The 24,989-nt window shown below is 45.2% G+C and overlaps 3 protein-coding genes and 1 non-coding gene across 9 annotated transcripts in view; 2 read left to right on the plus strand and 2 right to left on the minus strand.

Moving 5' to 3' along the window:
- Positions 1–5,599, minus strand: part of brd8a (bromodomain containing 8a) — a 48,151-nt gene extending 42,552 nt beyond the window's left edge. For 3 of the 4 annotated variants that reach the window (XM_064971589.1, XM_064971588.1, XM_064971587.1), the window contains exons 1-10: positions 5,340–5,599; positions 4,600–4,696; positions 4,295–4,364; positions 2,441–2,490; positions 2,117–2,239; positions 1,696–1,776; positions 1,355–1,419; positions 811–953; positions 403–594; positions 177–264 (exon numbers count right to left, since the gene is read on the minus strand). In XM_064971589.1, the coding sequence (XP_064827661.1) occupies positions 177–264; positions 403–594; positions 811–953; positions 1,355–1,419; positions 1,696–1,776; positions 2,117–2,239; positions 2,441–2,490; positions 4,295–4,364; positions 4,600–4,696; positions 5,340–5,358 (928 nt within the window). In that variant the 5' untranslated portion in view covers positions 5,359–5,599. Of the gene's footprint in view, positions 1–176; positions 265–402; positions 595–810; positions 954–1,354; positions 1,420–1,695; positions 1,777–2,116; positions 2,240–2,440; positions 2,491–4,294; positions 4,365–4,599; positions 4,697–5,339 lie in introns of those variants that run through there. The other variant, XM_064971591.1, reaches the window with a different exon arrangement.
- Positions 5,600–5,622: 23 nt separating this feature from the next.
- Positions 5,623–5,695, plus strand: trnaa-agc (transfer RNA alanine (anticodon AGC)). The gene has a single exon. It is a non-coding gene; the product is annotated as a tRNA-Ala (tRNA).
- Positions 5,696–6,554: 859 nt separating this feature from the next.
- Positions 6,555–14,428, plus strand: kif20a (kinesin family member 20A). Of its 3 annotated transcripts, none has more exons than XM_064971592.1 (17): positions 6,555–6,687; positions 7,600–7,817; positions 9,805–9,930; positions 10,038–10,157; positions 10,262–10,400; positions 10,531–10,706; positions 10,792–10,891; positions 11,076–11,288; positions 11,390–11,576; positions 11,731–11,874; positions 11,985–12,153; positions 12,249–12,395; positions 12,471–12,713; positions 12,822–13,053; positions 13,161–13,252; positions 13,363–13,500; positions 13,707–14,428. In XM_064971592.1, exons 2-17 carry the CDS (start codon positions 7,641–7,643, stop codon positions 14,061–14,063), a joined length of 2,760 nt encoding a protein of 919 aa, XP_064827664.1. In that variant the 5' UTR covers positions 6,555–6,687; positions 7,600–7,640; the 3' UTR covers positions 14,064–14,428. The 3 variants fall into 3 exon arrangements, with proteins under 3 accessions (XP_064827664.1, XP_064827665.1, XP_064827666.1); XM_064971593.1 differs by having other exon boundaries at positions 7,614–7,817; XM_064971594.1 differs by having other exon boundaries at positions 7,627–7,817.
- Positions 14,419–24,650, minus strand: LOC135544168 (cell division cycle protein 23 homolog). The gene is given in 18 exon segments (XM_064971595.1): positions 14,419–14,791; positions 14,919–15,038; positions 19,765–19,843; positions 19,931–19,992; positions 20,110–20,185; positions 20,314–20,433; positions 21,482–21,503; positions 21,612–21,636; positions 21,638–21,762; positions 21,982–22,063; positions 22,149–22,246; positions 22,341–22,518; positions 22,658–22,790; positions 23,485–23,590; positions 23,691–23,733; positions 23,916–24,053; positions 24,176–24,248; positions 24,504–24,650. Coding segments are annotated over 18 exon segments (1,710 nt in total). The 5' UTR covers positions 24,611–24,650; the 3' UTR covers positions 14,419–14,668.
- Between the last annotated feature and the right edge of the window lie 339 nt (positions 24,651–24,989).

Consider the following 24,989-nt stretch of genomic DNA (forward strand, 5'->3'; position numbering starts at 1 on the left):
TAAAAATGCTGTGATTAGTTAGAATTGCGAGCTCTTTTTTTATGGTGATCAGACAGTTTTAAGCAGAAATAGTGTGGTAATTGGTCAAATTTAATATGTGGGGAATTGTTGATATTGCTAAAAAAGTTGTGAAATTGCAAAGTCCTGGAGGGACTGATAAGTGTGAGTGTGTGTACCTGTTGCTAGACTGCCAGGTAGAACAGAGCCTGTGAGCTGTAGGTCATGTGCTATTGTCATATTACCAGGCAGGTCACCATCTCCAACCTATAAGACAAACACAGCACTCTGTAGCTGCAAGAGGATTCATCTGACGGTGTGTCTGAGATGTTCAAATGGCTCTGGGTAGTTACATTTTATGAAAGTGAACAATCTCTATGGAATACTATTTCCTCTCAGACATACCAGTCTGGGGCTTGTGGGTAGGAGACTGCCTTTCTTCAGTAGCTCTGAGAGGAGAGGGGATGGTGGCGGCGTGGCTTTCTGGCCCAAGAGCTTCTTTTGTGGGGATTCATCCAGAAGAGGGCCCAGGCCTGACTCTGCACCACCCAGCCCACAGGCCTCAGTCAGGGGCATGAACCCTGCTACTCCTGGTGCCTACAGAGAGGAGGGGAGAAAATGAAGTTGGGAAAAGGGAACAGGGGGAGAATAACATGCAAAGGAGAGGCAGGCAGGCCGAGGGAAAGGCATTCTGTGTAGCACGTTCCACCACATCTAATTGATATCAAATCAAGAATGTTTCTACTGAACTCCAATCATCTCTCTACCTGCCCCTGCCCCTGCCCCGTTCCCCTGTAGCTGACAGGGACTCACAGTCACTGAGGTGCTGGGGTCCTCGGGTGTGCTCTGGGGTGTGTCCCCTTGGCAGAACTCGAGGCTTGGCGAGCCGCACCCCAGGGGAGAGCGCACGGTCACACTGGGCACTCTTTTAGGGGTGTTCTTCACCGCCTGTCTGGCTGGAAGGGGGGTGGGGCGGCGGGGTGAGACTGTTCTTAGTTTGACCAATCACACTACAATTGATCTACTATTCACTTTGACCACCTTTGTGGCTGTGTACACATCTATCTCAGCCTTCGATATACTTTCTGATAGAGCTCCTCATCCAAACCCCTTGGCATGATGTTTTTTTATTTCAACATCCCCTGTGGGTTTATTGAATCATTGAAGAAACATAACTACATCTTCATCAACCTGTATACTATCTGGTATATTGTGTTTTACAACGTTTGGAGTGAGACATATACAAAGGGGTGCCCATGGAGCAATAGCAGAAAATACAGTTATATTTACTGAGTAGATTAAGAAAAGCTACAGGCAAAAGCAGCTGGTGGTGTGCATGAAGTGGGTTATCTGTTACCTAGATAGGCTGTGTCTGTGACCTTCCTTTTCACGTCTGCCTCGTCCTGTTCCTGTTTCTTCTTCCTGACAAGCACAGAAAGTCAAGTTTCTCAGAAAAATACAAATATACATGTAAATCACAGGTGGCTAGTGGCACCTTAATTGAGGAGGACAGGCTCATAGTAATGGCTGGAACGGAATTCATGGAATGGTATCAAACACCTTGTTTCCGTGTGGTTGATACCATTCCAACCACTCCATTCCAGCCATTATTATGAGCCATCCTTCGTCTCAGCAGCCTCCTGTAATGTAAATAGATAAAGAAATAGTAACAGAGGCTGACAGATAAAAGGGTCATACTGCACAATCTCTCCCCATAGATCCTCGAGCTTGGAGTCCAGGTGCCCGGCTTGGATCAGCTCTGCCTCGGTCTTCAGCTTCCTGTGAATGCAGCAGGTCAACAACTGACATCAGAGTTGGGTCAATCAAGTAGCAGAAAAAAAATCTACTGAAGGCCATTATAGTCTCTTGAATAGATTGTCCCTCTATCAGAGATTGCACACGGGGAAAGTGGGATACCTAGTCCGTTGTCCAACAATGTATTCAACTGACGTGTTTTCCGCTGCCTTAATTCGACATCCACGTCTTTGGTGCCCGGGGAACAGTGGATTAACTGCCTTGCTCGGGGGCAGAACGACAGTTTTTTACCTTGTCAGCTCGGGGATTCGATCCAGCCCAACGCTCTAACCACTAGGCTACCTACCTGCCACAATCTGTGTACCTGTGCTTCTCCTGTGTGTCTTTGATCAGTCTCTTCAGTTCATCAATCCTTTCTGCCGTGAGCCTGCGGACGATCACATCCTCCACCGTCTCCACCACCTCACCTTTCTCACCACGTTTCCGTCTGGGGAGAGATACCGTGCCATAAACATAAGTCACCCAGACAAGATCATGTTATCCATAATCCAATGCCTCCCCCTTCACATGAACATACTACCTATGTTCTCCAACCCCCCTCTGATCATAGGAAATGCAACAGCAGAACCATCACAAATCCAGCCACACACAGAAAAAGACAGAAAATAACAGTGACTGCTGTGCTCACTTTGGGGTCTCTGTTGTCTCCAGGAGCTCTGAATACTGGGAGGCACAATGCTAGAAGAAAAAGAGAGATAGGAAGAGAGAAGATAAGCCAATTATTTCCTTTATTTCAACAGGCTGCATATAAATAAAAAGTATTTAGTCAGCCACCAATTGTGCAAGTTCTCCCACTTAAAAATACGAGAGAGGCCTGTAATTCTCATCATAGGTACACTTCAACTATGACAGACAAAATGAGAAACAAAATTCCAGAAAATCACAATGTAGGATTTTTAATGAATTTATTTGCAAATTATGGTGGAAAATAAGTATTTCGTCACCTACAAACAAGCAAGATTTCTGGCTCTCACAGACCTGTAACTTCTTCTTTAAGAGGCTCCTCTGTCCTCCACTCATTACCTGTATTAATGGCACCTGGTTGAACTTGTTATCAGTATAAAAGACACCTGTCCACAACCTCAAACAGTCACACTCCAAACTCCACTATGGGCAAGACCAAAGAGCTGTCAAAGGACACCAGAAACAAAATTGTAGACCTGCACCAGGCTGGGAAGACTGAAGACTGATAATCTCCCTCGATCTGGGACTCCACGCAAGATCTCACCCCGTGGGGTCAAAATGATCACAAGAACGTTGAGCAAAAATCCCAGAAGCACACGGGGGGGAGGGGGGACCTAGTGAATGACCTGCAGAGAGCTGGGACCAAAGTAACAAAGTACCATCAGTAAAACACTACGCCGCCAGGGACTCAAATCCTGCAGTGCCAGACATGTCCCCCTGCTTAAGCCAGTACATGTCCAGGCCCATCTGAAGTTTGCTAGAGAGCATTTGGATGATCCAGAAGAAGATTGGGAGAATGTCATATGGTCAGATCAAACCAAAATATAACTTTTTGGTAAAAACTCAACTCATCGTGTTTGGAGGACAAAGAATGCTGAGTTGCATCCAAAGAACACCATACCTACTGTGAAGCATGGGGTGGAAACATTATGCTTTGGGGCTGTTTTTCTGCAAAGGGACCAGGACGACTGATCCGTGTAAAGGAAAGAATGAATGGGGCCATGTATCGTGAGATTTTGAGTGAAAACCTCCTTCCATCAGCAATGGCATTGAAGATGAAACGTGGCTGGGTCTTTCAGCATGACAATGATCCCAAACACACCGCCCGGGCAACGAAGGAGTGGCTTCGTAAGAAGCATTTTAAGGTCCTGGAGTGGCCTAGCCAGTCTCCAGATCTCAACCCCATAGAAAATCTTTGGAGGGAGTTGAAAATCTGTGTTGCCCAGCAACAGCCCCAAAACATCACTGCTCTAGAGGAAATCTGCATGGAGGAATGGGCCAAAATACCAGCAACAGTGTGTGAAAACCTTGTAAAGACGTTTGACCTATGTCATTGCCAACAAAGGGTATATAACAAAGTATTGAGATAAACTTTTGTTATTGACCAAATACTTATTTTCCACCATAATTTGCAAATAAATTCATTAAAAATCCTGCAATGTGATTTTCTGGATTTGTCGTCATAGTTGAAGTGTACCTATGATGAAAATTACAGGCCTCTCTCATCTTTTTAAGTCTGAGAACTTGCACAATTGGTGGCTGACTAAATACGTTTTTGCCCCACTGTATGTACTCAGTTTATTGACAGGCCAGGGCAGTGGAAGAGAACACTGATGGCAAACAAACAGTGCTAGGGAAAGTAGAGTTAATGCAAAGGACCCATGCCACCTCTCTCACACAATCAACCCCTGTCCATACGGTTACTGATTCATCATGGGCACCAAATGCAAATCTTTTTCAGATGCTATCATCAGGTTCTTGATCGTTCATGGTGTTCATTTATTGGAGCATATCCTACCTTTTGTGAGAACCAATCAGGGGGTCGTCCTGACTCTGCAAATGGTTTGATGGCTCGACTGACAGACACCCTGTGGGTATGGATATATATCCTATTATTGCATAATCACAATTCCTATTCAACTGACCAATTCTATTCCAAAATCTTTTCTCACATGATCAATTCTGTAACAGATGGAATAATGCATGTTTCCATTACTGGAAGTCTTTACTCAGTGAAAGTTGGTGGCTGGCTAACATTCAACTGGTCTGTCCAAAAACATAGGTACAGTAACATGATGTAGGCCTAAACGTGTGCTGCTTTACCAGTTCTGGTCCCCGCTCTTCATGACAGAGGTAGCCAAGCACAGCTTCTCCCTCACCGACCATGGCTCCTTTGCCCCCATGGAGAGCAACTTGTGTTCTGCAGATAAGTAGTGGAGGGGAAGTACGGGTATGGACAGAGTCAGTACAGGACATGTAATGTTCAAAAAATACAATTTCTGGTCATCACATCCTATTTTACAGGTCAGGATGTCCCAGGATCCTGCAAAACAAAACCCATTGTTGTCAACTAGGTACAACTATTATGAAATAAACTTTCAGATAAATAGCTGAGGCGGTTAGGCCACACTGAATACCAAGCAAAGCCATGTATGGAGGAGGGGTGAAAATAAATGTTGCGCTTCCTAAAGCTAGCTACCATCTTGAGAGCTGTTACAAAATGCCCTACGAATGTTTCAAAAGTCACGAAGCACTCATCTCAACACCTTTCTACTCAGACATACGGAAGGATGAACTTCCGCACAAGCACCTACTAGCAATATTGTGGAATAGCTAGCTAGCGAGCTTCTGCTAACTGGTCAGCTAACGTTGTCTAGCGAGAAGGAAAGAGTGAGCCATTCATTCAAAGCTCATGCCAGCATGGGTAGGCTATTAAGAATTCACCGATTTGCAATGCCGTGTAACGTAACATCATCCACAAGACTATAGTGCAAACGACTCATGAACATCTGGTTGCCATGCATTAAAAATTATATAATTTGACAACAGGCTCATTTACTCACTTCCAACCCCGCTCGCCATCTTCTTGTTATACAGCAGATACTGTACTCACTCCACCCACCCACTAGGTCTACAGTAAACCAAGTTAGATCATTCAGATTTTAAAAAAAGAGAAAATATTTATTTTGCGTAGACTCACTGTGGCTGCCGCTGTGTAGAACTATAATTATATGTACATTGTCTGAGCTATTTCATGTTTTCTTTGCATTATAGGTACAGCACCACAGAGCGACGAGTCAAATAACTACACGGTTAAATTGTCCGGAAGTCTGACACTGACATATCGGGGGATTAGCTCAAATGGTAGAGCGCTCGCTTAGCATGCGAGAGGTAGCGGGATCGATGCCCGCATCCTCCAACTGTTTTGTAACTTTACACAAAAAACTATCTTGTATTGATGAAACACCATTTGGACTTATTTTAATTGCTCCCTGTATGTTGAAAACCAGTTTGCTGAGAAATGTGATTGTTTTTCATGAGTGTGCTTCATTTTTCTCTATTCTCTTTGTATTATTATTTTCAGGTGTATTCCCTGTGCTATTTGTTGTGTAATTGTAAAATGCAGGGCTGCCTTGCTAAAGAAACCTGGTCTCAATGGAACGCCCTATTACAAAAAACAAAACAAGTATTCTAAGAGGTCGGGAGTCAGGACATTTACGGCAGTGTGCTTATTCTTTGCCAACAGGGATGCTGCCTGTCTGGTTCAAGTTTTCTGCTCAAACCTGAATCGCTACTCTTGTGGCAGAAATGGGATAATCCCATCCCTGTACTCACAGTATGCTTGCTCTGTAATTACAGTCACTGGTTTGTCAGCAGTTCCCCCCCATAGATGTATAGGGCTAGTTTCCCGGACCCCGAACAGACTAAACTATAGATAACAGATTAGTTCTATAATTTTTGACTAAACAAAATGTAAACCTCATCCTGGACTGGAACCGGATAATGTTTAATCCAGGGCTAGGGTCCATGCAATGGCATTTTGCTAGATAACAGTATTAGAACATTTGTAGATATAAAATAACACACACGTAACTAGCTAAAACATTAAAATGATCAAATAAACACTTTCTAAATTCGCATTCATCTAGTAATTTGTCTGTAGCTACGCGCTTCCTATTGGTCAATGTCTGTGCAGCGTCTATGTAACCTTTATCCTGTGATTGGTTGTGCACGTGAAGCGCGATGTTTGAATTGGTTGATTCAGTGGATGTCTTGAGGGAAGTGTCTATGCACAAAACAAGGGGCATCGTCAGGTAGCATTTCATGGCTCGATAGAGCAAGTTGTTCTGTTTAAAAGGGTCGTTTTTGGGGGGGTTGCATTTACGAAGATAACTCACCGCGACTGACGAGGTAATTTGATTTACTTTAGAATTAGAGCATTCACTTGATGAAACTAACGTTACCTGAAGCGAAATACCTTTGCTAGATAAATGGCGAACGTTAGCCAGTTATCTTGTTTTTGCTAACGTTAATCAGCGCTTGCTAGGTAACGTTAGTGCATTTGAGATTATTATTGTACAATGAAAAGCGCATTTCAAATGCATTTTCTTTTGCAAATTACATTCAACACATTTTAATTCAAAAACTATTGGCTAGGTAACTGTTAGTTACCGGGTCAGTTTAGCTAAACAAAGCAGTCAGTCTTTGCGTGTACCTGCCAATCACCAAGCCAGCCAATGGATTGCTTTATGTTGGTTCAAAAGTTTTGGCCACGTTTTCAACACTGCAGCAGCAGCCCTGTAGCTAATGTGTTCAGATGTCTAAAAATATCAGTAACGGCATAATTTAATTTGAGGTATGGAAGTTTCTGAATCTAATACGTGAGGTGGGACTTTGGACTTTAAACCACTTTTAGATCTGAAAACCAAACTGAGTTAGTTAACCCTCTAGAATAAACACCGGTCTTTTGCAGACCAGCAAACTTGACTTTTAGCCCCTCGAGTCCTCCAAGGTTCCCTTGCCTACATGTAACAAGATACACGGGACTATGTCACTCAGTTAGTAGAGCATAACGCGCCAGGGTTGTGGGTTAGATTCCCGTGGGGGACTAGTACGAAAAAATGCTTACAATGTATGCAATCATTACTGCCATTTAGTCATTTCTTTTTAATGACCAATATTTTACCAAAGAGCTCTTTCTGTCTACCAAAACCTACTACTGTGTACCTTAGCAGCGCTGCCCTTCCTCCCTTTTCTACATATGAAAGTTATTTTAGTAAACCTGGAAAACGTGTTGATGTAGATTTCACTCACTCTTGACAGCTCTGTGATCCCAGAATCTCAATTCAGTCACCCAGAAGGTTATGGCGTTGTCTATGGCATCTCCGTGTGGAGTCCTGTCTGACGAGGAGGAGGGGGGCATGGCTGTGTTTGAATCCACGGCTGCTGACATCGGCGGCCTGGTAGGACAACGACTGAACGAAGTGCCTGAGATCTCCATCATCTCCCCTGGACTAGAACCTCGGCCATCCATCAGAGAGGTGAGGCCTTAGCTCTGACAGAACCCGTAACACTCTGCACTCAAGACACATATTTAAGGTTCCTTTATTACAGGCCTACCAGTACTTGTTTATCAGTGAATATAATATTAATATGATAATTATCATTGTTTTTAGTTTACTGCGGAGCCCCTAGTACCACTATACATGCCTTAGATACCTCCTTTGTCCCACCTCCCACACATGCAATGACCACACCCAGTATAACCAGTGTGTCCAGAGATGCAACCTCTATCACTCAGTGCCTGGGCTTACCTCCACTATACCCGTTTTACTCACTGCTTTAGCACACTCCGCCAACCCTGCTGTCCTTGCCGTGTCTGGATCCTGGCTTAGGAAGGCCACCAAAAATTCTGAGATTTCCATACCCAACTATAACATTTTCCGTCAAGATAGAACTGCCAAAGGGGGAGGAGTTGCAATCTACTGCAGAGAGTGCTTGCAAAGTTCTGTCATACTTTTCAGGTCTATGCCCAAACAGTTCGAGCTTCTAATTTGAAAAATGTATCTCTCCAGAAATAAGTCGCCGCCTGTTATTGACCCCCCCCTCAGCTCCCAGCTGTGTCCAGACACCATATATGAATTGATTGCCACCCATCTATTGTCGGAGTTCGTTCTGTTAGGTGACTTAAACTGGGATATGCTTAACACCCCAGCAGTCCTACAATCTAAACTAGATGCCCTCAATCACACACACATTATCAAGGAACCCACCAGGTACAACCCTAAATCCGTAAACATGGGCACCCTAATGGATATTATCCTGACCAACTTGCCCTCCAAATATACCTCTGCTGTTTTCAATAAGGATCTCAGCGATCACTGCCTCATTGCCTGCATCCGTAATGGGTCCGCAGTCAAACGCTCCCTAATACACTTCTGCGAGCAGGCCTTTCTAATCGACCTGGCCCAGGTATCCTGGAAGGATATTGACCTCATCCCGTCAGTCGAGGATGCCTGGTTGTTCTTTAAAAGTCATTTCCTCACCATCTTAGATAAGCATGCCCCTTTCAAAAATGTAGAACTAAGAACAGATATAGCCCCTGGTTCACTCCAGACCTGACTGCCCTTGACCAGCACAAAAACATCCTGTTGCGGACTGCAATAGCATCGAATAGTCCCCACAATATGCAACTGTTCAGGGAAGTCAGGAAAGCAATGGTTAGCCTTTTAAAACAGAAATGTGCATCCTATAGCTCTAACTCCAAAATGTTTTGGAACACTCAAGTCCATGGAGAACAAGAGCACCTCCTCCCAGCTGCCCACTGCACTGAGGCTAGTCACCACCGATAAATCCATGATGATCGAAAATGTCAATAAGCATTTCTCTAGGCTGGCTATGCTGTCCTCCTGGCTACCCGGCCAACAGCCGGGGTTGGGGTACTTTCCAGAGCCTCCCCAGCTTCTCCTTCACCCAGATCGCAGATGTTCTTAGAGAGCTACAAAACTCGGACCCGTACAAATCAGCTGGGCGAGGCAATCTGGACCCTCTATTTCTAATATTATCCGCCGCCATTGTTGCAACCCCTATTACCAGTCTGTTAAACCTCTTTCGTTTCGTCCGAGATCCCTAAAGATTGGAAAGCTGCTGCGGTCATCCCCCCCTCTAGACCCAAACTGTTACTGACCTATGTCCATCCTGCCCTGCCTTTCTAAAGTCACAAGTGCTTTTCACAAGTGCTTTATTTCACAGAAACGTGAATGCTTTATTCTGGTCAGATGTTACACAAGCTGTTGGCTTAGGGACTACTCCCTCTAACTGACCCATCAATCCTGTATGACACTTTTTGCTTGTCATTTGTTCATTCATAAACATTTTGCGCCAAAACACCGATTTCCATTGGAACTTTAAGTATGTGGCGGATTTACACAAGGGAGATCAGTGATAGGCCTATAGTACGAAAATGTTCAACAATGCTGTTCATCACAGAACTGTACTGTCACCACTTTCTTTCTTTCCAATATTCAGAAAGCATTGGCAAAGCCTGGGGTGATCCGACAAGGCAGCGGTGGTGAGGGGAACACTGACAAAGTGAAGGTGTTTCTGCGTATCCGCCCACTGACTGAGGGAGAGAAGGAAAGGGGAGAGGAACAGGTACAATCTGCACTCTAAATTCCATTATATTATCGCCCCATCCTATTCTCCATGTCAACTTTGAAGTACTTGTGAGATGGGTGTTATTTCCCCTCTTCTCATTTCAGGGCTGTGTGTGCGTGCAAAACGAAGAGAGCCTGATGCTCAAAGCCCCCAAAGACTCCCAGAACATGAAGAGTGCAGAGAGGGGAGTCGCCCAGAGCCTGCACAAGTTCAGCTTCTCACAGGTAAACAGTTTCACCTTCACACAAGACCTGAGAGAAGACTACTATGACACGTACTACATTATAATATATACAGATCACAGATGTCTTTTCATATGTACCTCTAGATCTTTGGTCCGGAGACCAAACAGCAGGACTTCTTCGAGAGCACCATGAAGGAGATGGTGAGAGACGTGCTTCGTGGAGAGAGTCGGCTCCTCTACACATATGGTGTCACCAACTCTGGCAAGACCTACACCATTCAGGGTGAGATGGTATTGGTTGTCACCAAGTAACTACAGAAAGCTAGACATTTCCACTATCTTGGTTTAGCTGTTTGTTAAATATACAGTGGAGATAGGTACCACAAAGTACTGACGCGACCTTTCCCCTGTAGGAGTGGGTCGTGAGGCGGGCCTCCTGCCCCGGGCCTTGGTGTCTTTGTTCAGGAGGTTGCAGGGCCGTCTCTACGGGGCCATGGACCTCAAGCCTGTCCTCCACCAGGAGGTACGCCAGCTGGATGCTGGTGAGGTCCGGGCTGAGGAGATCCGCAGAGACGCTCTACTCAAAGAGGTAAGGGAAACAGGAGCACAAATCACTCGACTCGTTTGTCAACTAAGTCACATGATGCCACGTTCCTGTGTCTTCTCTATCACAGGAGGATGACATGACTTCTCGGATGCGAGGCGGCACTAGTACCTGGGACAGCGGCATCGGTGGACACTCCATAACCAGCCACATCGCCACCCAGCTAGAGGGTGAGGGCATTCAGACTGTAACATGACTCTGCTCTCTGGCGCCTGGTGGGCCCTGAAGCCAAGTCTAGAGTTATACCTATACAGCATTTACACCACTGCTTTATTATATAGGCATTGGTAGGATGTAGAGTATAATCCTGGAGGTTGCGTGGTCACTGCTCAACATGCCCTTGTCTCCCAGCAGACTCTGACAGTGTTTGTCTGGAGCCAGACAGCCTGTCTCACAGCGGAGGGGAGGAGCTGGAGGAGGGGGTTCAGTTCTCTGTGTGGGTGTCCTTCTATGAGATCTACAATGAGTTCCTGTACGACCTGCTTGAGGCTCCGCCCTGCCTGCAGCCTAAGAAGAGGGCCATCCTGCGGCTGAGTGATGACAAGCAGGGGAACCCTTACGTCAAGGGTAACAAGCATTCACTAAGAAAACATGCTTGTAGATAGTCTTAATGTTTTTCATTGTAGTTTATTCACATTACTGACCTTTGGTGTTTTTGTGTTGTGCAGATCTCACCTGGGTGCAGGTCCGCAGTGCAGAGGAGGCTTGGAGAGTGCTCAGGGCTGGCCGGAGGAACCAGAGCTTTGCCAGCACTCACCTCAACCACAACTCCAGCCGCAGCCACAGCATCTTCTCCACCCGGATCCTGCACGTCCACCCAGAGGCGAACCAGGGCCGGGCCACACGCGTCAGCGAGTATGTCCCATCCAGGCTTCTCATTCTCCAACTCACGGTCTTATCCTGAGTGTTCTGATCTGACGTTGTTGTTGGTGGTGGTGGTAGTAGTGATTCTGTCCCACTAGGCTGTCTGTGACCTAGCATTAGTATGATAGTGATTCTGTCCCACTAGGCTGTCTGTCTGTGACCTGGCTGGCTCAGAGCGTTGTAAGGACCAGCGCAACGAGGAGAGGATAAAGGAGGCCAACAATATCAACACCTCCCTCCACACCCTGGGCCGCTGTATCGCTGCTCTGAGGCACAACCAGACCAACAAGTAGGCCACACACACACACATCTAAAACAAGAGGAATTCATCACATGCTGGTAAATGAAATGCATCCCAGCATTGTACTGTCCAGATGACACGTTCTCCTGTCCCTACAGGTCGCGACCCCCTCAGGTGGTGCCGTTCAGAGACAGTAAACTGACACGGGTTCTCCAGGGCTTCTTCTGCGGCCGCGGGCGCTCCAGCATGGTGGTCAACATCAACCCCTGTGCCTCCACCTACGACGAGACCCTACAGGCCCTCAAGTTCTCTGCCATCGCCACACAGGTACAAACAGCTCTCACCTTGCAGTTAATAATACAGCCTTGGTTTCAGAGAAATATTCAGTGGTTGTGACCTCTGTCGTCCATCTCCTCTCTCAGCTGGTCCATGGGCCGTCCACTAAAACCCGAGTGGCCTACATCCTGTCCCTGCTGCGGGAGCCCCGGTCTCACACCAATGACAGCACTCTGATTGAGGAAGACGAGGACAGCGACGAAGATGGGGACATCACCATGTTTGATTCAGATGTATGTCCCACTGAATGAAATGTCAACTTGTGTGTGTTGGACCTCGGTGACTGACTGGGTCTGTGCTGTGTTCAGGCTCTGCTGCGGGCCATTGAGGTACTGAAGAGGGAGGTGCAGAGGCAGCGGGAAGAGAAAGAGGTGCTGGAGGCCACTGTCAGAGAGCAGGTGTTCTCTGAGATGATGGAGGTCATCTCTGGCATGGAGAAGGACTTCAGCCAGACCCTGGAGACAGAGAAGGCTCTGATGGAGGAGAGGTTTGAGGACAAGATCAACAACCTGCAGAAAAGCCTCAAGAGATACTACAACCAGGAAATAGAGGTGCGGGATAGGGCAGTCTGTCGATTAAGTTAGTCTTTTTCAGTGGGTTTAGAATAGTTTTCTATACTACAGATGGTTGATTCCTTTCCACCTTCCCTCCCATCCTAGGAGCGTGATGAACAGATTGAGGCACTGACTGCAGCCCTGGAGAAAAAGGGAGGTGTGTCCCTAGCAGAGCCAGCTCCACTCCCCCTCTTCCCACCCCTAGCCCTGGGAGGAGAGGCTGAGGGCCCCACGCCCCGTCGCTCCCAGCGCCTGGCCTCCACAACCACAGGAGAGCTGAGCAGAGTGAGGGCTGAGCTGGACCAGTGTCGTGCCGAGCTGCTGGAGAAAACACAAGGTAACAGGAGAGGGAGGACCAGGACAATCGGGAGTGTGGGAACGAGGGAAGTCTAGATGATTGATTGGCAAATGACATGGGTCTTTATAACAGTAACTCTCTTCCAGAACTGAGGCGTGTCCAGGGGCAGCTCACACCACCAGAGCACTCCGACGCCCTGACCAACGCTGCCGACCGCAAGCTGGGGGAGGGCCAGAGGGTCGGTACTCCAGCCAGGGGCGTTGTCTCCTCTCACATTACCCCCATACCTTTTGTATTAAACACGATAACCATTGCTGGGATTTTAACATGTTTGTGCCTCTGCTGCAGAACCTGCGTCAGTTGCGTCTGGACCTGCAGAGGCTGGGTCTGAACCTGCAGTCTGGAGAGAGGGCATGCTGCCGTAACACTGGTGGGGAGAGGCTGCGCCATGCGCTCACCACTGCAGACCACACACTGGCCAAACAGGTACACCTCTATAGAATTGAATAGGACTTCATTCTTAGGCAAGGGAGGGGAACACTTTGTTCTTAGTGATCCTAGGCAGGGGAGGGCTGCTACTAGTTGGTGTTTCTGTCACTTTGAAAAAGCACGTAGACTTTGTAGGCCCCCTGTCCACTCCTCTCCACCCCTCACCCTGTCCACCCCTCACCCTGTCCACCCCTCTCCCTCAGGACCAGACTCTGGTAGAGCTACAGAACGGCCTGCTGCTGGTCAAGGCTGACCTGAGGAGGAAGGCGGAGACCCTGGCCCAGATGGGTCAGATGCCCCCATGTGGCTCGGCCTCTGCTACTCCCGGCTCCTGTCAGAAGAGGGGCTGTGGGGCAGCAGGCAACGCTGAGAACCAGCCCCCAGAGAAACGACACTTCTTCCGCTCCCTTTTCCCACAACACACCCCGTCACGAAACGGACAACAGGGACGCCCCCGTGAACCTCAAACCACACCCTACTCACGGATCCTTCGCTCCCGCCAACAGTCCCCTCCCCCAAGTCCCGGCCCCTCTGGCAGGTACAGGGTTACCAAGTGCTGACTTTATCCTCTACAGCTATGCAAACCAATTGTAAATCTGTACTATTTTGCAATTGCTTTTAAATGACTTTTTATTTCAAGTGTTACTACAGTACCTGCACCGCTAAGCTGTCTTCCTTAGGAATGCAAAAGTTGTTTTTGTAGTGGACTCTGGTATACCGGAGTATTAAACACAATGCTACAAGATTCTGGTTGAATGAGGACTGATGCACATATTCCTTCCTGCTAAAGTGCTTTAAGAGTTGTTACTATTAGACATTATTTACATTGCATTCTCTAATGTAAAGGTTTTGCTTTCAATGTTTGTCCAGTCTTTCAATATACTTTGGTGCAACAGTAAAATTTATAATAAAATCTTGTACATTTTTTATGAATTTATTCCAAGTAACATTAGCATGCAGTTTCCATTGATTTAATGACTCAGTGGTTCAGAATTCTTTCATATTCAAAAGCAGGGTGGCAACTGCTGCACCGACATGTAAACATACAAATATTTACATTATGTATAAGGTAGACATCAAGTACTAATTCACCATAACTGTATATGGAACCAACATGATAAGGCAGATTGTCCCAGAGCCTTCAGCTAGCCAGTAGGGTGGTGTGTCAGGGAGAGAAGGAGGACAGATCGAGGGGAGACACCCTCCTAACAGGGGTGGTGTTAGAGGCCTCCATATGGTCTCTGACCTGGGAGATCTGTCTGAGTAGAGCCTTGCCTTCCTCACGAGCCTGTAGAGGGACACCAGAAATACATCTGGTCTGACAACAGTACCGGACAAGCAGTGGTGTATGTAGATATTTTGATAAGATGGACACTTTTTCCCATGAACAACATTCAACTGGAGGACGTGCTTACATCATTGTAGTCACAGCAGCGTTGGGCACACAGTGAAGCCTCTTCATAAAGTTTGTTCTTGAAGTAGTACTGGCCAAGGTAACGCAGGGCCGTGCTCACCTCTGCATGCTCCAGCTGCTCCTGTAGGCACATATGCACTAACTTTTCACTAACTCCAGCCGCATATTCATTATGGAAACCATTTACAGTTGAACCAAAACGGAAGCACACTGAGCAAAACAAGTTTCCATTGAACAAAGTCAGGTAGGTCTCTGTTTGAATAAACTTTATGCAACAGAATCGGCGTAATGAATATGCCCCCAGCTGTGCCGGGACTGGTCCTAGAGACTGAATGGTAAAAACATACCTATGCATATAATAACCCACATTACAATTTGGCTCAATAATCCAGCATTTTGGATTTGAGATAAAATGACAGTACACTGTTGGCTTTTATTTGAGGGTATTTTCATACAAAGTACTTTAAATTTCTAAACAGTAAAATATGTATCTAGTTGATGTATCTAGTTGCCCTATTTGAAGGCATAAATATTTGGACAAATTCACCTATTGTGAATAAAACTGACAGAAGTTCAGATTAGGTCCCATATTCCTAGCACACAATGACTACATTAAGCTTGTGACGACAAACGTGTTGGATTCATTTGCGCTTTGTTTTTGAGACTGATGTGCCCAATAGAAATGAATGGTAAATAATGGAGTGTCATTTTGGAGCAACTTTTATTCTAAATAAGAATAAAATATGTTTCTCAACACTTCAAATAAAATGTTTTGTTACAACGTGGATGCTACCATGATTACAGATAATCATGAAGAGTGAGAAAGTTACTGAGCAGGTTTCCATCCAACCTTTATGAGCGTGATCTCTGTCTGATAAAGAGTCATGACAGGCCTGATGGAAACAGCAAAATGACGGGAAAATTAAAAGACACTAGACAAGGAGGGATCTTTGTGTCTGTCACGTAATATGGAGTGTGATCCTCCCACTACGACCCTGGAAAGCACAACGTTTATTAGATTCCAGATGAAATGACTTATAAACTTCACAGGGTGGTGAAAGTGCACCGCGAGGAGCTTGATGCTCCTTTTCAGTAAATAGAGGGTCTTATTCTGGTGACATGATGATCAATGCTTGGCTGCTGTCTGACAAATAATCTCACTCTTTTTTCCCATTAAAATCTCACCATGTCGGTAGCCTACCCTACTTTGTGAGCTGTTGGCTGGAGCGCAACATGCCAAGACCAGAGTAGGCTATATAAACACAACATTTTGTGACAAAACCATCAGAGTTGTAAATTATTTGGTACATTAAAATTTAACCTCAAAAGTCCTTTTTATGTACACTACGTCATCACGCACAAACCTGGCTACAGATGCAAAGATAATGCCCCTGAAACATGCTAACCTCTCACCATAACCAATAATGGGATGTTTTTCTTGGGGGTATGATATATGTCTTTAACTTTCTCACCTATCATTATTCACAATTCATTCATGATTATCCACAATCCTAGTTTGTTCAAAAACATTCTATTCTTATTTACAATAAAAGTTCCTCCAAAATGACAATACATTTTTACCATTAATTTCTAGTGGGCACAACATAATCCAAAACAAAGTGCAAATGCATCCAACAAGCTTGTAGAGCCACTAGTTTAATACAATGTAGCCATTGCATTCTAGGAATGTGACCAAATATCTTTCTGAACAGACTATAAGTGAATTTGTCCAAATACTTATGACAACTTCAAAACGGGGTGACTAAATACAAAGTCCTTTAATTTCTAAACTGTGCATTCGGAAAGTATTCAGACCCCTTGACTTTTTCCTCTGTTACATTACAGCCTTATTCTAAAATGGATTAAATCGTTTTTTCATCAATAATAAAATGCAAAAAAAAATAAAAAATGAAATGTCACAGTACCAGTCGAAAGTTTGGACACACCTACTCATTCAAGGGTTTATTTTTACTATTTTCTGCATTGTAGAAAAATAGTGAACACATCAAAATTTTAAAAATTACACATATGGAATCATGTAGTACCCCAAAAAGTGTTTGGTAAAAGACCAAGTGCAAATTATGGCAAGAACAGCTCAAATAAGCAAAGATAAACGGTCCATCATTAAGACATGAAGGTCAGTCAATCCAGAAAAGTTCAAGAACTTTTAAAGTCACAAAAACCATCAAGCGCTATGATGAATCTGGCTCTCATGAGGACCGCCACAGGAAAGGAAGACCCAGCGTTACCTCTGCTGCAGAGGACAAGTTCATTAGTTACCAGCCTCAGAAATTGCAGCCCAAATAAATGCTTCACAGAGTTCAAGTAACAGACACATCTCAACATCAACTGTTCATAGGAGACTGCATGAATCAGGCCTTCATGGTCGATTTGCTGCAAAGAAACCACTACTAAAGGACACCAATAATAAGAAGAGACTTGCTTGGGCCAAGAAACACAAGCAGTGGACATTAGACTGGTGTCAATCTGTCCTTTGGTCTGATGAGTCCAAATTTGTGATTTTTGGTGAAAAAACTTTTTTGTGAGAAGCAGAGTAGGTGAACGGATGATCTCCGCATGGGTGGTTCCCACCATGAAGCATGAAGGAGGAGGTGTGATGGTGCTTTGCTGGTGATACTGTCTGTGATTTATTTAGAATTCAAGGCACACTTAACCAGCATGGCTACCATAGTATTCTGCAGCAATACACCATCCCATCTGGTTTGCGCTTAGTGGGACTATAATTAGTTTTTCAACAGGACAATGACCCAAAACACAACTCCAGGCTGTGTAAGGACTATTTGACCAATAAGAAGAGTGATGGAGTGCTGCATCAGATGACCTGGTGTCCAATCACCCGACCACAACACAATTGAGATGGTTTGGGATGAGTTGGACCGCAGAGTTATAGAAAAGCAGTCAACAAGTGCTCAGCATATGTGGGAACTCCTTCAAGACTATTGGAAAAGCATTCCTCATGAAGCTGGTTGAGAGAATGCCAAGAGTGTGCAAAGCTGTCATCAAGGCTACTTTGAAGAATATTAAATATTTTGATTTCTTTATCCCTTTTTTGGTTACTACTTGATTCCTTCTGTGTTATTTCTTAGTTTATGTCTTCACTATTATTCTACAATGTAGAAAATCATAAAAATAAAGAAAAACCATTGAATGAGTAGCTGTGTCCAAACTTTTGACTGGTAATGCATGTTTGATTTTTTTTAAATATCATACAGTATATATAAAGTGGGGCAAAAAAGTGTTTAGTCATCCACCAATTGTGCAAGTTCTGCCACTTAAAAAGATGAGAGAGGTCTGTAATTTTCATCATAGGTACACTTCAACTATGACAGACAAAATGAGATTTTTTTTTAAACGATTTTTAAATGAATTTATTTGCAAGTTATGGTGGAAAATAAGTATTTAGTCACCTACAAACAAGCAAGATTTCTGGCTCTCACAGACCTATAACTTCTTCTTTAAGAGGCTCCTCTGTCCTCCACTCGTTACCTGTATTAATGGCACCTGTTTGAACTTGTTATCAGTATAAAAGACACCTGTCCACAACCTCAAACAGTCACACTCCAAACTCCACTATGGGCAAGACCAAAGAGCTGTCAAAGGACACCAGAAACAAAATTGTAGACCTGCACCAGGCTAGGAAGACTGAATCTGCAATAGGTAAGCAGCTTGGTTTGAAGAAATCAACTGTGGGAGCAATTATTAGGAAATGGAAGACATACAAGACCACTGATAATCTCCCTCGATCTGGGGCTCCACGCAAGATCTCACACCGTGGGGTCAAAATGATCACAAGAACGGTGAGCAAAAATCCCAGAACCACACGGGGAGACCTAGTGAATGATCTGCAGAGAGCTGGGACCAAAGTAACAAAGCCTACCATCAGTAACACACTACGCCGCCAGGGACTCAAATCCTGCAGTGCCAGACGTGTCCCCCTGCTTAAGCCAGTACATGTCCAGGCCCGTCTGAAGTTTGCTAGAGAGCATTTGGATGATCCAGAAGAAGATTGGGAGAATGTCATATGGTCAGATGAAACCAAAATATAACATTTTGGTAAACTCAACTCGTTGTGTTTGGAGGACAAAGAATGCTGAGTTGCATCCAAAGAACACCATACCTACTATGAAGCATGGGGGTGGAAACATCATGCTTTGGGGCTGTTTTTCTGCAAAGGGACCAGGACGACTGATCCGTGTAAAGGAAAGAATGAATGGGGCCATGTATTGTGAGATTTTGAGTGAAAACCTCCTTCCATCAGCAAGGGCATTGAAGATGAAACGTGGCTGGGTCTTTCAGCATGACAATGATCCCAAACACACCACCCGGGCAATGAAGGAGTGGCTTCATAAGAAGCATTTCATGGTCCTGGAGTGGCCTAGCCAGTCTCCAGATCTCAACCCCATATAAAATCTTTGGAGGGAGTTGAAAGTCTCTGTTGCCCAGCAACAGCCCCAAAACAGCTCTAGAGGAAATCTGCATGGAGGAACGGGCCAAAATACCAGCAACAGTGTGTGAAAACCTTGTGAAGACCTCTGTCATTGCCAACAAATGGTATATAACAAAGTATTGAGAAACTTTTGTTATTGACCAAATACTTATTTTCCACCATAATTTGCAAATAAATTCATTAAAAATCCTACAATGTGATTTTCTGGATTTTTTTTCCTCATTTGTCTGTCATAGTTGAAGTGTACCTATGATGAAAATTATAGGACTCTCATCTTTTTAAGTGGGAGAACTTGCACAATTGGTGGCTAAATACAGTGGGGCAAAAAGTATGTATGTATGTATATATTACACACACAGAGGACCGTTGCGTTGCTCACCCCACAGAAGAAGATGTCTTGGATGTAGATGATGTAACACTGGGCTGCATCGTCAGACTCATTAAGCTGCTCGTGAAGTCTGTCAACATACATATGTATTAGGGAATATAAAAGTCTCAACACAGTATTAAGTGAACCACACATATACATGCTTTGATGTCCATACTTTGCCAGTTTCAGTAGAGCCATTCTCTCCACGTCCCCCACAGAGTACGCCCTCCAGTAACACTGGACAAAAAGGAAGAATAGAACTTCATGACAGATCACAGCAGTGGTTCAAATATTACATTCACATCTACAGGAAAATTAAAAACAATGGCAGAGAGAATGCTGCTGTTTGCCAACCTTCTTTGCCTCGACGTGCTGTGAGAGTTTCTCGTAGCTCTCTCCCAAAGCAACCAGCATACGAGAGTCATTGGGCCTGAGGGCCACAGGTGACACGTCATTCACACTACAGTATGTAAGGATTTGGTAATAGACTTTACTACACGATACCAAGCACCCACTGACAACAGATCCCTCTACCTTGGTTTTTACTCAAACACACACCTGAGCTGGTGGGCCTTTCGATAGTAGTAAAGACAATAGAATGGCATCTTGAGGATCTCATAGGTCTGTCCCAGGCCATACCAGGCACGGTAGTCTCGTTTGTTCACCTCTATAGCGTGCCTGATCAACAAAGAAAACATACACAGAAATAGAGAACCATGGAGCACAACTCTCTCAGACCCATAGAGTCAGGAATACCAGTGTGGTGTGCACCAGTTATTTCTTTATATTTCCCTTAAAACATCTACTATTTTGAATGTTGTAGCTATAAATTGTTTGAAATAGCCCTAGCAATCTTCACATTTCTCAAGTAAAAACGACTTATCTTTACTATCGATATCAGTAAAATGTCCACGATAAATCACTGGGTCGGTCAGTATCCATAATTTTTTGGGTTTATTGTCCCAGCTCTAAGCCATGCCATAGTGGAGGGTCAGTCTGACATGTAGGCCTGCATGGCAGTGGGCCATAGTAGAGTGTCAGTCTGACCTGTAGGCCTGGGACAGCGGGCCATAGTGGAGGGTCAGTCTGACCTGTAGGCCTGGGGCAGCGGGCCAGTGGAGTGTCAGTCTGACATGGGGCAGCGGGCCAGGCCTGGGGCCTGGGACAGCAGCGGGCCATAGTGGGAGAGTGTCAGTCTGACCTGTAGGCCTGGGACAGCGGGCCATAGTGGAGTGTCAGTCTGACCTGTAGGCCTGGATGGCAGTGGGCCATAGTGGAGAGTGTCAGTCTGACCTGTAGGCCTGGGACAGCGGGCCATAGTGGAGGGTCAGTCTGACATGTAGGCCTGCATGGCAGTGGGCCATAGTGGAGGTCAGTCTGACCTGTAGGCCTGGGACAGTCAGTCTGACATGTAGGCCTGGATGGCAGTGGGCCATGGGGGTCAGTCTGACATGTAGGCCATAGGCAGTGGGCCAGGATGGCAGTGGGCCATAGTGGAGGGTCAGTCTGACATGTAGGCCAGGGCCAGTGTCAGTGTCAGTCTGACCTGTAGGCCTGGGACAGCGGGCCATAGTGGAGTGTCAGTCTGACCTGTAGGCCTGGATGGCAGCGGGCCATAGTGGAGTGTCAGTCTGACCTGTAGGCCTGGGGCAGCGGGCCATAGTGGAGTGTCAGTCTGACCTGTAGGCCTGGATGGCAGCGGGCCATAGTGGAGTGTCAGTCTGACCTGTAGGCCTGGATGGCAGCGGGCCATAGTGGAGTGTCAGTCTGACCTGTAGGCCTGGGGCAGCGGGCCTGGATGGCAGTGGGCCATAGTGTCAGTCTGACCTGGATGGCAGGCCTGGATGGCAGCCTGGAGGTGTTCTTCATCTCCATGTGGACTGACGTGGCCCATCAGAGTCCAGGGGCCCCTGACCTGTAGGCCTGGATGCGTAGGGTTCAGCTTCAGAGCCCTCTGGAAGTACAGGGCTGCCTTTTCATGCTGCGACCGCAGGCTGTAGTAGTTCCCTACACACACAGACAGCATGCACTCATTAGAAACATAACATATCACTTGTAGGTAGAGTTGGTTGTACTTCTTAAGTCTTGAAAGGTCTGTCTGTGATTACTGAACATAGTAAAGAGTTCTGGGGGTTTATGTCCGGCATTGACTTGAGAAGAGGTGTGGTTTTCCGTCCTGCTTTTTTTTTCCAGTCCTGTTTAGCTGTGTAGTGGCAGAGTACTTACCGATGACACAGCAGGTTTCTACCCTGTACTTGTCTATCCCCACCAGGTTGTGGGCCAGGTAGCTGAGCTCTGGCTTCATGCTCTGTGGAAACACAACAGACAGTCAGACATGTTCATAAAGACAGAGCCCGACAGAGATGGAGACAGTCAATTAAGTGGGGTCTCACACGGACGTATAGCAGGTTGGAGAACGTGTCCATGTTCTCAATGCGAAAGGGATCCTGCTCCCGCAACTCATTGAACAGAGCCAGAGCCTGGTCAATATCTATGACAAAGAAAAGCATAGGTGTGAAACTGAATAGAGGAAAGAAAATACCTAGCAGAATGTTTCTTCATATTACTTTATTGACTTGACAGACCTCGGATGTTGTGGTAGGCCACAGCAATCTGTGAGACAATATACGTGCTCTTGGAGAAGCCGGACTCAATCAGACTCTGGTATTTCTGCAGGGCCTCTTTGATCATCTGCAGCTCTGTGTACATGTGGGCTATGAAGAAGTCTCTGATCCAGCAGTCTGGCAGAGACAGGGACTTCAGCTGACAAGAGGAGCCACAAGTATATCATTGTAATATTCTATAAGTTCATTGACATGTAATGTAGTCCAGTAGATCTGGGAACCACTGTAGTGGGTACAGAGGAGAAATGATCTGTGTGAGTTGTGTGTGTGAGTATTACCATGTCAATGTTGGTGATGAGGTTACAGAGCTCCAGCCACGCTCCCCAGTGTAGAGGTAGGGCATGGGTCGCCTCCACAAACACATCTACCGCCTCCTTCAGTAGATCCAGCTTCCGCAAAACCACCCCATAACTGCATACACACGCAGGTTTGTGAGGTTAAAGACTCACTGTACACGTATATGGGGGAGGTCGTCAGAGACCTGGTAGTGGTGCCAGGACAACAACCTCCCTCAATGTGATCAAGACAAAGGAGATGATTGTGGACTACAGGAAAAAGAGGACCGAGCACGCCCCCATGCTCATCGGCGGGGCTGTAGTGGAGCAGGTTGAGAGTTTCAAGTTCCTTGGTGTTCACATCACCAACAAACTATCATGGTCCAAACACACTAAGACAGTTGTGAAGAGGGCACGACAAGACAAGTCAAGCTCCAAAAGGCTTCTTAACAGCTTCTACACCTCAAGCCATAAGACTCCTGAACAGTTAATCAAAGGTCTAACCAGACCCCTCTTTTACTCTGCTGCTACTCTCTGTTTATAATCTATGCATAGTCACTTTAACTCTACCTACATGTGCATATTATCTCAACTAACCGGTGCCCCCACACATGGACTCTGTATCGGTACCCCCCGTATATAGCCTCCCTTGTTATTTTACTGCTGCTGTTTAATTATTGTTTACTTTCATTTTCTTTTACTTAACACTTAATTTTTAAAGCATTGTTAGTTAAGGGCTTGTAAAGTAAGCATTTCACTGTAAGGTCAGCACATGTGACAAATAACATTTTATTTTGATTTGAGTGTGTGTGATAGTGCGAGGTGCTTACAGGTACAGAGTGAATCCGTCCAGCTCTCCAGCACTGTGCTTCTTACTCAGCTCCACCCTCAGCTCCCGCAGAGCCTCATTACGCACCTGACCTTTCTCCAGAGGCCCTGCAGCCAATCACAGCAGGCAAAAACAACCAATCAAGGCATTGAACTCTGTCTTGAGACACCATTTGATTTTGGTGTCAAAGACAGCTTAGCTCCTCACCCAAGCTGTCCACAGTCTCATCATCTTTCTTCTTTTCTCCAGACTGGAAACCAAGGAAACAGATGAGTGTCAGAATTTGACAACATCCCTTAAATGACAGGCTACATTGGATGGCCCCCATTGAGGAGTTGCAAGTATTCAGGACAATTGTATTGTCTCTATTCCCATTGAGACAACTAGATTTCTAGAGGTGATGTTGCTGTGATTGCTGAAACACCATCTCACCAGATAGCGAGAGTACATGTACAGGAAGTATGCTTTCTGGCTGCAGCAGCCTCGAAGGAAGTAGGCAGCACGGTCATACTCTTTCAGGTCAAAGTAGGACTTGGCCAGGCCAAGAGCATCCAGGTCCTGAGCATCCTCCTACAACCAGGATGACAGAGAGGTAACGTCGATTATACATATCACTCAAATGGCCTCCAATTCAAAAACATAAGCAACATGTTCATGCACTAACAAGGAAAACATTATCTTTAGCCACAAACCTCAGTAAAAGTTGCCGATGGAGGTAATTCATTCTTGGGAAGGGGGTCCAAGGCAAATGCTAACTCTGAAGCCCTAAAATAAAAATGTCACACAACCATCGGTGATATCACTGACGTAGTTAACGTAATGTTTTATCAACTTCAATATGAACCTGTATTAAGAAAATAAGAGCCTGAACCGGCTTGAAAAAAAAAATAGGCAAGATTTGACAAAACTTGCAAGTTAATCGTTAGCATTAGCAAGCTATCCACTATGAGTTCACCAACTGAAGCTATTCTTCACTGAAATAAATACAATGATCATAACATCAGGAATAGAGCTTCTTACCATTTCACGCTATGTACAAGTCCTCTTTCTTTACAAAGCAATATCACAGAGATCAGCTGTTTTTTTATTTGAACTAAATCGCCAAACTCACTACACAAGGCCGCCATTTTTCATACCTTGATTGTACGTCATAAAAACACAAGTCGCGATTGGACAGCATTAGAGCTAATCGATTTATAGATATTTTTCGATATTTAATAGCTTTTCAGCTGTTTACCTGAAATTATTCTTTACAATGTAACAAAGTTTTAGAAATGACTTGAAGTCTTCTAAGAATATGCTACCAAAATATTTTTAAGTGGGATGGAAATCAACAACAATGCAGTTCAGAATTTATCCAGAGGGTGGCAGCCTGTACCACAGAACACGATGTATTTCGCTACAGTACTGTCAAGACAGCTAATTAGGTTTCCAGTATGTGGAATAAAACAAATTATGACAGGCCTGATGGAAACAGCACATTTGTCTGTAAACTTTCCAAATGTT

The sequence above is a fragment of the Oncorhynchus masou genome, chromosome 8, assembly GCF_036934945.1.
Source record: "Oncorhynchus masou masou isolate Uvic2021 chromosome 8, UVic_Omas_1.1, whole genome shotgun sequence".
Taxonomy (NCBI): Eukaryota; Metazoa; Chordata; class Actinopteri; order Salmoniformes; family Salmonidae; genus Oncorhynchus; species Oncorhynchus masou.

Bases quoted from the DNA above. Each gene is read 5' to 3' on its own strand.
- kif20a (XM_064971592.1), top strand. From the start codon at position 7,641: ATGGCGTTGTCTATGGCATCTCCGTGTGGAGTCCTGTCTGACGAGGAG. The intron at 10,158-10,261 runs GTAAACAGTTTC...ATGTACCTCTAG, and splicing joins ACAAGTTCAGCTTCTCACAG to ATCTTTGGTCCGGAGACCAA. The intron at 11,289-11,389 runs GTAACAAGCATT...TGTGTTGTGCAG, and splicing joins GGGGAACCCTTACGTCAAGG to ATCTCACCTGGGTGCAGGTC.